This window comes from Puma concolor, chromosome D4 (genome assembly GCF_028749965.1).
Source record: "Puma concolor isolate L17-30 chromosome D4, mPumCon1.1.hap2, whole genome shotgun sequence".
NCBI lineage: Eukaryota > Metazoa > Chordata > Mammalia > Carnivora > Felidae > Puma > Puma concolor.
Genome location: NC_141679.1, coordinates 19,675,412 through 19,690,903, shown reverse-complemented (window position 1 = coordinate 19,690,903; position 15,492 = coordinate 19,675,412). Strand labels below are relative to the sequence as shown.

At 41.6% G+C, this 15,492-nt stretch overlaps 1 protein-coding gene across 3 annotated transcripts in view; it reads left to right on the top strand.

The window, feature by feature from the left end:
* Positions 1 to 15,492, top strand: part of LOC112868673 (guanine nucleotide-binding protein G(q) subunit alpha) — a 316,778-nt gene that overhangs the window by 104,285 nt on the left and 197,001 nt on the right. For all 3 annotated transcript variants that reach the window (XM_086685047.1, XM_086685048.1, XM_025931649.2), the window contains exon 2: positions 1,568 to 1,752. In XM_086685047.1, the coding sequence (XP_086541173.1) occupies positions 1,568 to 1,752 (185 nt within the window). The remainder of the gene's footprint in view (positions 1 to 1,567; positions 1,753 to 15,492) is intronic.

The window sequence follows — 15,492 nt, the reverse complement described above, 5'->3', positions numbered from 1 at the left end:
TTAAACTCTTCCGGTGAAGCTCCTTAAAATGGGTTGAGGCATTCACATTGTAGTGTTAACTTTGGAGTTGGAGGAGTCCAGAGTGCTGATTAAGAGTCATCTGAAAATGATAAAGGAATTGTTGACCCAGAACCTTGGGGCTAGAAATCATCTTCCGTCGTAACCGTGCGAGGCTTCTGCGTTTACGCGGACATCTGCAGTCATTTAAGAGTGCTTCTATGAAAACCATAATACTCATTTGAATTTTTCTTGATTGTTTATAAAGATAATAATGAAATCCAACCACCAGAAAAACAAAATGAAATTGGGACAGCTGCTGTATTCCTAGTTTTAGTTTTCCTTTTCTCTTTTCTTGTTTTTGTAAGCACCTTGTAGGTAGGAAGTGGCAATGAGGATGCCCCTGTCATCCTGTGTTTTAATATTATATTCTTCCAAATGTAATGTGCAAATAGGTACTTTCAGTGTTTTTCTACACTGTTCGGGGAAGACAGAGACATTTGTTTTTTGGAAATCTCAAGGAAGCCTGAAAGTGAGTGAGAAATATTCAGAAATGAAGTGACGTACGAAAGAAGCCACCCACATTTGGAGAAAGGAAGTTTTTAGAGTCGTAGTGTTGGATAAGTTGTGGAAGAAATAGAGTGTCATTCAGTGACATGATCTCATCTTTCTGTCTTCTTCCTTCCATGGTCATTGGTAGCTTTGAAAGGATTGCCCTCAGGCTTACACTAACAGAAAATAGATGTTGAAAAAGAGAAAAATACGAGCACAGAAGAGAAAAATCCAGTAACGGTTATTTATTAGTCAAGAATGAGCAGACAGGAGTGTCACTGTGACTTCTCGGAATTAGGTGATTCCTTGGGATAACAGCCACTGATACAGTTGATGCTTATATATATATAGATACGTATATATGTCTATATATCACATATGTGGTATATATGTGATATATATATCATATATATGTGATATATATAAAAAATATATGATATATATACACACACATATATACAGCACATATATATATACACACTCACACACTTCATTTTAAAAGGAAAGAAAATGTGTAGAACTTTCTAGGCGTTTTTCCTTCCTACGAATGGCATTTATGTAAGCGCATTGTCATTTCCAGATCCAGATCCTGCCTAGCAGCCCAGCCTCCTGGCAGTCTTGCAGATATTCTCCAGGGAAGAGAGCTTTATCAAGTGTTTATTCTCTTCAAAAGATGCTGATTTCGTTGTGTTTGCCATAAGATATGTGGTTACAAATACACTATCAAAATTCCACACTGGGTGGCTTACAGAAAGGTGACAGGGTTTTTTGTTTGTTGGTTGGTTTTGTTTCGTTTAAGCTCATCTGCTCCTGAAATGGACCCTCATCCCTGCAGTTTTGCTGAGTGTTCTCTACAGGTGGCCTTTCTACCCCTAGTGATGTGCCCTCCTGGGATGATGCCCCTCCAGCAGGCTGTTTGGGGATGCCATGTCCAAGCCGCCCTGTCTGGTTTCGTTGTCTGGGAAACTGAGAAGGTGTCATGGTCTGACGACATCTTTTGCTGTTGTCCATCTTTCAGGGACAGGAGAGAGCGGCAAGAGTACGTTTATCAAGCAGATGAGAATCATCCATGGGTCAGGCTACTCTGATGAAGACAAAAGGGGCTTCACCAAGCTGGTGTATCAGAACATCTTCACGGCCATGCAGGCTATGATCAGAGCCATGGACACGCTCAAGATCCCCTACAAGTACGAGCACAATAAGGTAGGCGTGGATCCGCACGGGATCGCTGGCGTAGCCATCCACGGTGCGCAGGCACCCTTCACAGGTCTGGGATGTGCAGTGGGTGGGTTTTGAAGTGCGTGTTTTTCATCTCATCTTAAATGGGACTTTTAATGGTTCAATACGTTCCTTATAGTTTTTTTTTTTTCCCTTAAATCTTTAAAGTCACATCTATGCACAATTAGAGTTGTGTTCTTAGCGATACTGATGAAAGACATTATTTGGATGTTCAATGGTAAACAGATGGAGGTATAAAACTTAGGGGACGCCACCCTACATTAAGAAGACAGTTTGTGAGTTCAAGACAAATTGACCAAGGTGAGTGAATTCAGAGAAGAGGCAGCAGCCTTGTTTCAACCTCCCACTCTTTGTGCTTCCTTGGCAAAAAAAAAAAAAAAAAAAAAAAAAAAACAGAACAAAAACAGCTTAAGAGCATTCTGTCCGGTTTAATTTTGGATTTCGTGACTTCCTTTCAGTAGTGCCACAGGCTTAATTTTATTTCAAAATAGGCCCATCTGTCACTTCCAATAACCTTTCAAACACGTTTCCCTGCAATTGTGTTCAAGTAATGCAAACTTCTAACGTCACTGGAGAAGGGTTTAGGAAAAAAAAAAAAAACAACACATTTTTTCAGGGCTTGGAGGTGTTGATTTTATCGTAAGCTGGTAAAGCCTCGCCTTGTGTTGACAGAGCACTAAATTTGTACCTACACTTGCTTTAGGGCTTCATCAGAACTTCCACTCTCCCTCAGTACTCTGGAGAATCTACTCTTAGAAATGGTTCCATACACCCGGATCAATATGTAACAGCAAGAAGCTGGCAGGCCCGCTGTGACTCATACGCTAGGCTTTAACTCAAAGTGAATCATAGGTAAAATAAAGCAGTGCTGTGTACCTTCACTTCTGTTACCATTGAGAAGCTTCTAACTATACACATCATCTTAAAATCAGGCATTTATTTTTCTTGGATGTTTCCTTGAAATCGACTGGCTGTTTCTGATGTAACTGATGCTCTCGCCCTTAGTTTGCCGAGGGCAACAAGAGAGCGTGTCCACAAATAGCAGAGAGGCCCTCCACAAAGAACCCTCGAGAGTGAAAAAGATCTGGGCAGCTTTATGAGCCTGGGAACGTGTTTGCTTGAACCACATGAGGCTGCCTGGATATCTGACCAGTCTACATGTAGAAGGATCAAGGCTGTTTTTCCCCACTAAGAAATCTCAGTGTAGTGAATTTCTGAAATAGTGGCACGCTGGTTTTGTTGCAGTGGGAGGAGATTCTGTTGAAGGAACTGCCTTTAATACCAGTGACTTTCCCAATCCACAATTAGTTGATAATATCATGATCTGATGAATTCTGGCTGCGTTACCACATGTGTGCTATGATGTACGGTTGACCCTCGAACAATGTGGGCATTAGGGGTGCTGATCCCCATGTGGTCAAAAATCCACGTATAGCTTTTGGTTCCTCCAAAACTTACTAGCTTAATGTTGACTAGAAGCCTTACTGATAACATAAACAGTTGATTAACACATATTTTGTGTGTTATACGTATTATACACTGTATTGTTACAAAAAAGCAAGCTAGAGAAAAGAAAATGTTATTCAGAAAATCACAAGGAAGAGAAAATACACTTATAGTACTGTACTATATCAGAAAAATCCATGTATAAATGCACCTGCAGGGTTCAAACCTGTGTGTTTTTTTAATGTTTTTTAAATTTTTTATTATTTATTTATTTATTTATTTATTTATTTATTTGAGAGAGAAAGAGTGCAAGTCGGGGAGGGGCAGCGAGGGTGGGGGGAGACAGAATCTGAAGCAGGCTCCAGGCTCTGAGCTGTCAGCACAGAGCTCTACGTGGGGCTTGAACTCACGGACTGCAAAATCATGACCTGGGCTAAAGTGGGATGCCCAACTGGCTGAGCTACCCAGGTGCCCCAAACCTGTGTTTTTTAAGGGTCAGATGTGTCTATGTGTATAACTGGCAATATGTGTTATATATATAACGTATTGCCAGTTTACACTGTATAATATAACGCAGTCTCTCTTACTGATGCAGAAAAATCGTCTTTCTTGGATATTCCAGAAGAATGTTTCAGGATCTTGCTTTGATGGTAGCTTTTCATTTGAAGATCATTTATTGTACCATCGTGTAGAGACATAGAAGACAGAGTGGGATGTCTGCTTTATTCGTATAACACAATAAAGAATATTTAAGAACACGTGAACTCTTTGTATCAGTTCTAGTTAAGTAGAATTTACTGTGATGAACACCATTCGGTTGAAAAGCAATATCATAAAAAGTTAAAATGTTACGATTTTTCTCAGCTATCATAATTACCCTGTGGAATCTTCCGCCTTCTCTTGGTTATTTCACATACTGCCTGATACAATGACATGAGTGTGTGCTGACCTCTGAATTTCTCAGTATGTTGAATCCCCTTTAATTTGTAATATAAATTACTTACCCACTCATTCCATTTTCTCTACAACATACACATATTCTGAAGCATCACTCCTTACTTCCAAGCTCTGCCCACTCCTTGCCTTTGTCAATGCTTACTAAGGACCTCAAGTCTTCTTTCTGTTGCATCCAGCTGCTACATCCTCCTAGAGTCCTTCTCTGCACACCTGCCCCCTTCCATTGGGTAAGTAATCCCACCCTCCTTTAGCAGAAGCCCTAGAGGAGTGTTTATAATTGTCTAGTTTGTATTCTTATGATGACTTGGGTGTTGATCTTATTTTCCCCACTAGACTCCAAGCTCCTTGAAGGTAGAGGGTGTATCCATTGCACCTCAACATTCTTCACTGACCCTGGTGTTGTACCTTGTGTGTAATAAAGGCTCAAAACAACCCTGTTTCATGAACAGGCAAATCATTATAACATCAGACCCCTGAAAGCTTCCTCTTCTGCCCCCGAGTTGTAAAAATGGTTATTCAGATCAGCACATAGCTGTTGAAACGGTTTTATGTGCAAAAGCGAATAAAAACTGTGCTTTCAGGGGTGCAGAGAAGTTTCATTAGGGCTGGGCAGAAATTTACAATTCAGAAAGAGTCAAGGGGGTAGCTGAAGGAGAGGCACTTTGGGGCGGAGGGATGGCAGGGATAAATGTTGAGAAAAAGGAATGTGACTGTGTTGGCCAATTTAACTTGAACAGAATTTTTAGGAGAACTGGAAAGTAAAATCAAACTGGTTTAGAATGTGTTTCCGAAAGGTTTTGAATCTAGGCTTAGAAGTTTGAATTTTATTTTCTTGTGTTTATGACACCCAGTTAATAATAATATGTTTTACTTAGAATTTTCTACAGAGGTTTCTGGTTACAATATGCTCTCTGTTTAATAAATAGTTGAGGGATTTGGTGTGCAGGTTATTAGCAACTACTTGGAAGAAATGCGCTGTGACTTATATTATTTTGTGACACTAAAGACTTAAAAAACTTAAAAAACATAGTTTTTATAAAGGCTTCTTTGCATCTATGTACACGTTGGCCACAGTGTTTGGTAGTAGCATAAATAGGAACAAAAACTTGCTAACTGTGTACTTGCCTGACTCTGTACTTGCCTCTGAGTTCATGTATTTTATAAAGCAAAATGTAGCTTACAAATAGTATGGCGTGTTCTTAACTGGGAAATTGTCACAGTTTTGTTTGCTGTGAAATTGGTTCCAGCAATGAGAATACCACAGCAGAATACTGGAATTTCTCTGGCTCCTGCATAAGTGTTACTACACTGAATTGAGAGTCCCTCCAGTTAGCTGGGGGGCTGGTGCAGTGGTCGTGGGGAGTCCAGGCCATGGTCTCTGCCCTAGATGGTGGTGTAGCAACCCACGCCTTTTTGTAGAACTTATAATCCAGGGATTAGCTAGCTCTGGAGTAGCTTGTAATAAATTGCAAACTTTTACCAAAAATAAAGATCAGTTCTTCTCTGAGTATCTGCTATCCCATTCTTGAATTTTCTCTGCCAAGTGAGTGACGTTTACAGGTGAGCCGCTTGGGCTCCGCCCAAGCGAGAGAACAGGTCCGAAGATGACTTCTCACTATACTGTGAGCTAGGTTTGTTTTATTCCTAAATATTGCTTTGCCATATCCCTAAACACAACTGTTGATAGCTGATGTTAAAAGGGATTAAAGATTTGTTGCTCAGTCAAATCAAAAGATAACATTTAAGCCTCCACTAGGTGCAAGGCATTCTATGAGGTTCCTCTGTCATTTTTAAATTGATATTTATTTTATTTTTTCTTTTCGAGAGAGAACCAGCATGTCCATGAGCAGGGGCAGGACAGAGGGAAAGATAGAGGCAGGGCAGAGAGAGAGAAAGATAGAGGGAGAGAGAGAGAAAATCTTAAGCAGGCTCCATGCTCAGCTTGGAGCCTGACACAGGGCTCGATCCCATGACCCTGGGATCATGACCTGAGCGGAAACCAAGACTCTGATGCTCAACCAGTTGAACCACCCAGGTGCTCCATCCTCCATCGTTTTTTACTGTCCAAAAGGGAGAATGTCCATCAGTATTATCTTACAGTTTCCTGTCTTAAACAGACATATCCTGATTATTCGTTGTTTGGGTACTGAAATCAGCTCTTTGTAAAAAAGGAGAGATTAAAAAAAAAAAAAAGTTTCTGTGCTCACATGGCTAAGAACTCCGTTGAATTACAGTGTGGGAAATAGGTCAGGTATTGACCCGTGATTTTTATGTATTTATTATCTTTATCTGGCAGTTCCTGCATTGCCTTGTTGATATTTTATATGCATGTGCTTTATTTTCTCGGATTGCAAGTGATGTCACAGTAAACAGACCTCTTGTTTTGTAATTCGTTGTCTCTGCGTCATGTGCCGAATGTTGTGAGAGCTTTTTTTTTTTTCATGGAGTAAATGACCCCAGATTAGCAGATCCTGGTATCCTTTTTATCCTTGTTTCTGGATAGTTTCTGAGAATTTTGAAATCAAGCTATTCTTAGGGCAATTTCAGAGGACTCATAGACTTTGCTCTTTTGTCTGGTCCCCGGAGGAGAATAGAATGTAATGCAATGCTTCTTCATGCGATGAATTCAAGACTGTTGAGTCAAAGTCAGACACTGTCACCTTTTCTTTCAAGTTTCTGCTTTTAGACTTGGAAGTCCCAGATGACTGGGCCTCACTCGGCACCAAATTGACTAGCCAGGAGTTTGCAGGCCTGACACCCATTTCCCTTTTCCCTGGCCAATGAGTGCCACTGGGAATACATGTTACTACGGCATCTCTGTCCTCCCTCTAAGAAAGGACTTGTCACCAGGAGAGTGCCTCATTAAACACTTGCACAGCTTTCTGAATTTTCTGCACTTCCTGAGAAATCTAAGATCCCAGAAGCCACGTTTCAGAAGAAAAACGTAGCCAGAATTCTGGAGGACTTGCTAACTTACTGCTACTTTTGATCAGTTGAACAAAAATTCCCAGACTCCCTTTTTCAACATGAAGGAATTTTCTTAGTTTACCAAATGCTCAGAGACTGATTTCATTTTCGTATTTGTCACCAGAATAAGCACATAATTAAAGCAGAACGTACTAATTAAGTATTTTCATGTTTCTCTAAAGAGTTGTATCAGGCAGTGTTCTGGGCTTATAAGCAACAGAGAACCCTGGCTAAGTTAAGAAGGGCTTAACAAGAACAGGAGGTGGCCCCGAGAAGCGTGGAAAAGTGGAGAAGCGTGGAGAAGTGGCTAGTTCCTGGAAACCAGGGCAGGTCTAGGGAACTCCTCTGTGACACGGATGAACTCTGACCATTTTCATTCTTCTTTTACTCCACTCGAGGATCGGATATCTGGGGAAACTTGCCTGAGAGGTCTGGCCTGGATTCTGTGCTAGCTTTTTGGACAAGGCTGGGCAATTTGATTGACAGTTCCTGAGGGAAGTCAGGGTACAGTTACTAAGAGAAGAGAATGATGTTGGCACAAATCACAATTACCCACTGCAACATCACCCTGCCAGTTTAGAAAATAAAATGACACGTGGATTCTCTGTGCAAGAAAACCCTCCAGTTTTGCTCGGCATTCGCTAAGCCTGTTTTAAAGGACAGCTTCTTACTCTGGGCTTGTTCAGAATGGGGGCATGGAGAGGTTGAGGGGTTCGTGTCTTAGTAACAGTTATATATGATGCAAGTAGCTGAGTTTGAACCCAAGCCCTGAAGAGCTGAGTAACCTTGGGATTGTCACATTTTTTCCCTAAGCCTAAATTTCTTTACTCTCTAAGCCTGGATGTCCCCATCTGTAAAGTGCAGCAGCTAATAATAGGATTGTTGCAAGGGTTAGATAGATAATGTATATGAAAATATAGATGATAAATCAAAAGAGTTTGCAAGTTGTTAGAAGATGAATTAGCATGAGGGGTAGGGACGAACACTGTTAATCTTCTATATTAAGAATCAAACAAGCAAGGATCGCCTGGGTGGCTCAGTCGGTTGAGCGTCTGACTTAGGCTCAGGTCGTGATCTCATGATTCATGAGTTCGAACTCCACATTGGCTGTCTGCTGTCAGCATGGAGCCCGCTTCGGACCCTCTGTCCTCTTCTCCCTCTCTGTCTCTCCCCTGCTCACTCTCTTTCTCTCAAAAATAAGCATTAAAAAGAAGAAGGAGAAGGAGAAGAAAACAAGCAGAAAATAACTTAAACAGCATGGCCGGATTTAGGATGTATTTGAAGGGAACTTTCCTTAGAGTGACAGTCATTGAAATGGGACAGCAAGGAAGGTAGAGAAATCCCCTTATCTGGGTGTGTTCAAAACAGAATGTATTTTTAACATGTGAAATTCTTTAAGGCAGTTTTGCTGAAATAAGACCGGATGGACTGGACACCCTCTGAGATCCTTTCCAAGTTGGTTGTTCCTTGTGTTGATTCTCTGATTCCAAAACGCTGAGAAATGATGCTGTTGTTAACTTGTTATTATTTATTTATTTATTTATTTTTTAATTTACTTTTGAGACAGAGAGAGACAGAGCATGAACGGGGGAGGGGCAGAGAGAGAGGGAGACACAGAATCAGAAGCAGGCTCCAGGCTCTGAGCCATCAGCCCAGAGCCCGACGCGGGGCTCGAACTCACGGACCGTGAGATCGTGACCTGAGCTGAAGTCGGACGCTCAACAGACTGAGCCACCCAGGCGCCCCAGCTTGTTATAATTTAAATCTCCCACCTTTCTTGAACTTTGTGCATTCCAGAGCACTTACAAAAACAAACAAATAAATAAAATAAATGAAGCCAATAAACGAGAGATTCAAAGTGACAGTGATCTCTAGCCTGTGGAGATTTTGCTTTCTTTACATCTAAATCTCATAAGTAATTACAACATTTACATCTATGTAGGTTTATTTTTTCTTTTTAAATGGTGTTTAAAGGTGAAAATCAGATGCAAGTATTGGGGATATTGTCAGTGGTAGTATTTCTCTTTCTTTCTTTCTTTCTTTCTTTCTTTCTTTCTTTCTTTCTTTCTTTCTTTCTTTCTTTCTTTTTCTTTCTTTTCTTTCTTTCTTTTCTTTCTTTCTTCCTTCGTTTCATGTTTATTTCTGAGAAGGAGACAGAGTGTGACCAGGGGAGAGGCAGGAAGAGAGGGAGACACAGAATCCGAAGCAGGCTTCAGGCTCTGAGCTGTCAGCACAGAGCCCGCCGCAGGGCTTGAACCCACGAACCGCGAAATTGTGACCTGAGCCGAAGTTGTACGCCCAACTAATTGAGCCACCCAGGCGCCCCAATTTCAATTGGGTTGTTGGCTGCTGGCCACCAAGACAGTCTGCAACTTCTCCTAGGAGAACTTTCTACTCCTGTGTCTACAAATCTGAGAGTTTTCTTTCTAATAAAGAGCCTAAAGGAATATGGACACCTTTTGCTACCAACTTGATCTGAGGTTGGTTTACAGCTGTCTCATTTCTCTGTAGGACTCTTGTTGGGAGTTGAATCATCACTGATTCTCTAGTGCTCAGCTTTTAGAATCTCTTTGCGTATGGTCTTTTCTCTTTTTTTTTCTTAAAGATGTTTTTAATTGATATTTATTGGGGGGCGGGAGGGGCAGAGAGAAGGGGAGACAAGATCCAAAGTGGGCTCTGTGCTAACAGCGGAGAGACTGACACAGGGCCTGAACCTGCATACTGTGAGATCATGACCTGAGCCAAAGTTGGACACTTAACTGACTGAGCCAGCCAGGCGCCCCTGGTCTTTTCTCTTTTAATATCTGGCAAATACTTTCCAGCCACATTTTTTGTCTCCTTACTCTGTCCTTGTTTCTTTATTCATTTTATATCCATGACAGCCATGTAAAAATAGAAGATGAATGTAAGATTTGTTAAAAATCCCTATTTCTTGGCTACAGTTATTCTGTAATCCTAAGGCATGCCATAGCCTTTATCCAGGATGAGTGTCTTGGGTTCCGTTTTATCAGAGGAGGACTGAAACAAAGGAGTTTAGCAAGTAGATTGAGGCTGAGCATTTTTTTTCTCTTTCTTTCTTTCCTTTTTTTTTTTTTGTTGTTGTAATTTTTACACTCAGAAAAGTACACGCATCATCAGTATCGAGCCATGTGTATTTTTCCATTGTGAGCACGCTTGCGTCCACGTCTGCTGATCTAGATCAGTATGACCAAAAGCTCAGACACTTCCTTATGCTTCTTTCCAGTCAGTGTCCCCAGCTGCTAAAGGGTGACTCCCATCTTGACTCCTCATACCGTAGATTAGTTGTGTTAGTGTTTGAACTTTGTATGTATGAGTGCAAGCATGTGGTATATGCTCCTGTGTATCTGTTTTTTTCTGTTCCACATTTGTGGCATTCACCCATGTTTTTACTTGTCACTGTGATTCATTTAGTCTCATTTCTGCATGTATAATAGCAATGCCCCATAGAGCTTCATGAAAATGTTTTACGTCCGTGCTGTACAATATGGTAGCCACCAACCCCCACATGTGGCCACTGAGCCTATGAAATGTGGGTACTGTGACTGAGGAACTGAATCTTTACTTTTATTTAATCTTATTAATTTATATTTAATTTTTTTTTTACTGTTCTTATTTATTTATTTTTGAGAGAGAGAGAAACCACGAGCGGGCGAAGGGCAGAGAGGAGACACAGAATCCGAAGCAGGCTCCAGGCGCTGAGCTGTCAGCGCTGAGCCTGACGCGGGGCACGGACTCACGAACCGTGAGATCATGACCTGAGCCGAAGTTGGTAGGTTAAGCAACTGAGCCACCCAGGTGCCCCTTAATTTATGTTAAAATTTACATGTGACTAGTGGCTCTGTATTGGATAGCACTCTTGTGTTATATTCCATATGCCACAGTTTGCTTATATTTCTTATTGTTAATATAAGTTTTGGGTGTTTCTGGCTCTTGCAAATAATTCCAGTATAAACATTCTCGTACCTGTCTTTTGATTAACAAAGGTGTGCATTTCTTCAGGCTAAGTACCTAGGATTTGGAATCGCTGAGTCAGAAGATATCCATCTGGTCATTTTCAGGATGTAGACACTACCAAAGATTGTCCAGAACGATTGTATCAGTTTACATTCCCACTAGCCATCCATGAGAGTTCTAGTTGTTCCATATCCTTGACAGTTCTTGGTATTGTTAATCCTTTTATTTTAGTTAATCCGTTAGCTAGATAGTGGCATCACGTTGTTGTTTCAGTTTGTATCTCTTTGATAATTAGGGATGCTCAGCACCTTTTCATATGTTCATTGGCCATTTGGTTATTTAAAAAATTTTTTAATGTTTATTTGTGAGTGAGAGAGACAGCACAAGCGGGGGAGGGGTAGAGAGAGAGGGAGACACAATCTGAAGCAGGCTCCAGGCTGCGAGCTGTTAGCACAGAGCCCTGTGTGGGGCTTGAAACTCACAAACTGTGAGATCATGACCTGAGCTGAAGTTGGATGCTTAACCCACTGAGCCACCCAGGCGCCCTGCTCTTTGGTTATTTAAAAAAAATGCTTGGGGCGCCTGGGTGGCTCAGTCGGTTAAGCGTCCCACTTCGGCTCAGGTCATGATCTCGCGGTCTGTGAGTTCGAGCCCCGCGTCGGGCTCTGTGCTGACAGCTCAGAGCCTGGAGCCTGTTTCGGATTCTGTGTCTCCCTCTCTCTGACACCCCCCCCCCCCCCCCCGTTCATTCTCTGTCTCTCTCTGTCTCAAAAATAAATAAACGTTAAAAAAAATTTTTTTTAAAAATGCTTTTTACGGGGCGCCTGGGTGGCACAGTCGGTTAAGCATCCGACTTCAGCCAGGTCACGATCTCGCGGTCTGTGAGTTCGAGCCCCACGTCAGGCTCTGGGCTGATGGCTCAGAGCCTGGAGCCTGTTTCCGATTCTGTGTCTCCCTCTCTCTCTGCCCCTTCCCCGTTCATGCTCTGTCTCTCTCTGTCCCAAAAATAAATAAACGTTGAAAAAAAATTTTTTTTAAAAAATGCTTTTTACTTTTTTTATCTGCTGAGTTGTCTGATTCCTTATATTTTGTAGGAGTCTTTTATATATTAAGGAAATATATTTTTCTTTCTTTCTCTCTTTCTCTCTCCCTTTCTTTCTTTCTTTCTTTCTTTCTTTCTTTCTTTCTTTCTTTCTTTCTTTTTGAGAGAGAGAGGGAGAGTGCAAATGGGAGAGAGGAGCAGAAGAAGAGACAGAGACAGAGAATCTTAAGCAGGCTCCATGCCCTGTGCAGAGCCCAACACAGGATTCGATCTCAGGACCATGAGATCATGACCTGAACTGAAATCAGGAGTGGGAAGCTTAACTGACTGAACCACCCAGGTGCCCCAGGGATATACATTTCTGTTGAGTAAATGTGTTGTAAGTTATCTTCTCCACTTCTTGGCTTGCTTTTTATTTCCTCTTGGCTCCTTCACTGGACAGAAGTTCTTATCATTCCCCCCCCCCCCCCCAAACCCTTCTGATTAGTGCTTTTTGAATCATTTTTAAGAAACTTCTGGCTACTTTAAAGTCTTGTAGATAATCTCCTGGTTTGTCTTCTAAATTGTTTGCTGTTTTTCACTGTTTACATTCAGCTCTAAACTGCATTCAGATGGACTGTAGAGTATGATGTGAGGCAGGGGTAAGTTTTCTTTTTTTTTTTAAATGTTTGTTTATTTGTTTATTTATTTTTATTTTTTGAGAGAGAGAGCAAGCCAGGGAGAGGCAGAGAGAGAGAGGGAGAGAGAAATCCTATGCAGGCTCCATGCTATCAGCACACAGCTATGGGGCTTGAACTCACAAACTGAGATCATGACCTGAGTTGAAACCAAGAGTTGGAAGCTTAACCGACTGAGCCACCTAGGTGCCCCAAATTTTATTTTCTTTATATGGATATTTAATTAACCCAACTCATTTATTGAAAAGACCATCTTTTACCAAGTGCAATATAGTTTCTATCACTCAGTTACAGATCAAGTGAATGTGTATATGAGTTTGTTTCTGAATTGTCCATTCTGATTCATTAGTTTATTTGTGTCAATACTGTCTTAAAGACTAATCTTAGCATTGAGTTTAATATCAGACAGATTAAGTCATTCAGCTTTGGTTTTCTTCTGGAGGTTGTACAAGTGCTGAATGTATTTGCTTGTAATTAAAGGTACCTTTAAGAACATTTCTTTAACTAATGGTAGGTTTCCCAGGATGAATCCGAATGTTATGATTATTCTCTGTAATACAAGTGACTTCCCCTTCCTCGAAACCTCAGTTCATTTTCTCATTTAACCTGTAGTTGACTGCATAGCTCAGTAGGAGGACATCTATTTTTCTCAGATTAATAATGTGACATTTTTATTATCAATCAGTCCATTTACAAAGGGTGATGGAGCTGCTGTGTGGTTTTGTCCCTCTTCACTTGGGTCTTGTTCTTTCTCACTTCAGCATTTCCTTCAACCAGAGTGGGGACTGGCCTGTGAAGGCGGGGCGGGGGGAGTTCTACCAAGTTCCCCTCTCACCCCTTTTCAGGCAGCACTGCTCCCCACCACGTAGATTTGGAAGATTTGGCACTAATCCCTTATGTCATATCTTCACTCTCCAAGGCCTGTTGGAAGGCTTGACTAGGCTTACCTGGACTTTCTTTTTGTTGTTGTTGTGTAGTCTCCAGCTGTTGTGGAAATTGACCATCTTTTGTGGGTCAATGTGAGAGCTGTAGGTAGGTTAGAGGGTAATAATGCAAACTGGTTTTGCCCTTTTGTTAACTGCAGTACTTTAATCCTATTATGTAAAAGTTTTATTCATTTATGTCTTAATGAAGATACTGGGAAGCAACTCATTTTGGTGAAGCAGAGTATTAAGCACAGGCAGAGCTGTAGACGTTCCGTATCCACACACACATACGTGTGCACACACCGGTGTGTAATTGATAGCTGGTGCATTAGAGATGACCTTTGCAGGGAGCTTGGGTGGCTTAGCCGGTTAAGCGTCCAACTTCAGCTGAGGCCATGGTCTCACAGTTTGTGAGTTCGAGCCCCCCATCGGGCTCTGTGCTGACAGCTCAGAGCCTGGAGCCTGCTTCGGATTCTGTGTTTCTCTCTCTGCCCCTCCTCCCCCCATTCTCTCTCTCTCTCTCTCTCTCAAAAATAAATAAATATTAAAAAATTTTAAAAAAAGAAATGAGCTTTGGACACTATTTATATATGTGGGTAAAACTGATGGAATAGCAGTGCCCTGTCCATATTGTCTGCCTGTAATGACTGTCTGTATATAACGCTTCCTCGGCTTAGTAATGCCCAGTCCGCTTTGCGTGGCCCACCTCATCTGGAAGTAGCTGATCTCATGTGTCTGTCTTCAGCTAATCCATATTGTTTAAAATTGGATGGGGGCGCCTGGGTGGCTCAGTCGGTTGAGCGGCCGACTTCGGCTCAGGTCATGATCTCGCGGTCCATGGGTTCGAGCCCCGCGTCGGGCTCTGTGCTGACAGCTCAGGGCCTGGAGCCTGTTTCGGATTTTGTGTCTCCCTCTCTCTGACCCTCCCCTGTTCATGCTCTGTCTCTCCCTGTCTCAAAAATAAATAAAAGGTTAAAAAAAAAATTAAAATTGGATGAAAGGAAGAAAATTGACACTTGAGGTTGGAGATAGGGCTTTAATCATTCACATGTAGCACAGTATTTGGCATGAGGTTCTACTCTGTTGAATGAATGGACAAGTGATTGTTTACTGTATGATGATGGGTTTTTATGTGCAGGGTGGTACGCCGTCGTATTGCTGGGGCCTCACACCACGAGGCTTGAAATCCAGCTCTGTAACACCATTGCTGTATGATTGAGTAAATTAATCTCTCTGAATTCCAGTTTCCTTATTTGTAAAATTACGGTGATGATGATGCTTACTATGCTTACTTCACAATGTATTGCAAGAATTAAATTATAATAGTCTACGAAAAGCCGAAAAGTTGTCCATTGTTTTATTTTTTTATGTTTATTTATTTAATTTTTGAGAGAGAGAGAGAGAGAGAGAGAGAGTGAGTGAGGGAGGGGCTCAGAGAGAGGGAGAGAGAATCTGAAGCAGGTTCCATGCTGTCAGCACACAGCTGGATGTGGGACTTAGTCTCATGAACTGTGAGATCATGACCCGAGCCGAAATCAAGAGTCAGACGCTTAACTGACTGAGCCACCCAGGCCCCCGGAAAAGTTGTCCGTTGTTAAATGGAGATGTTGTTCTTTAATTTAGTCATTCAACATATATTTACTAAGTACCTCCTATGTACTAGTCAACAGAAACCACTTTGGCTGTTTTTGAAAAAGGAAATAAACAGTGAGTG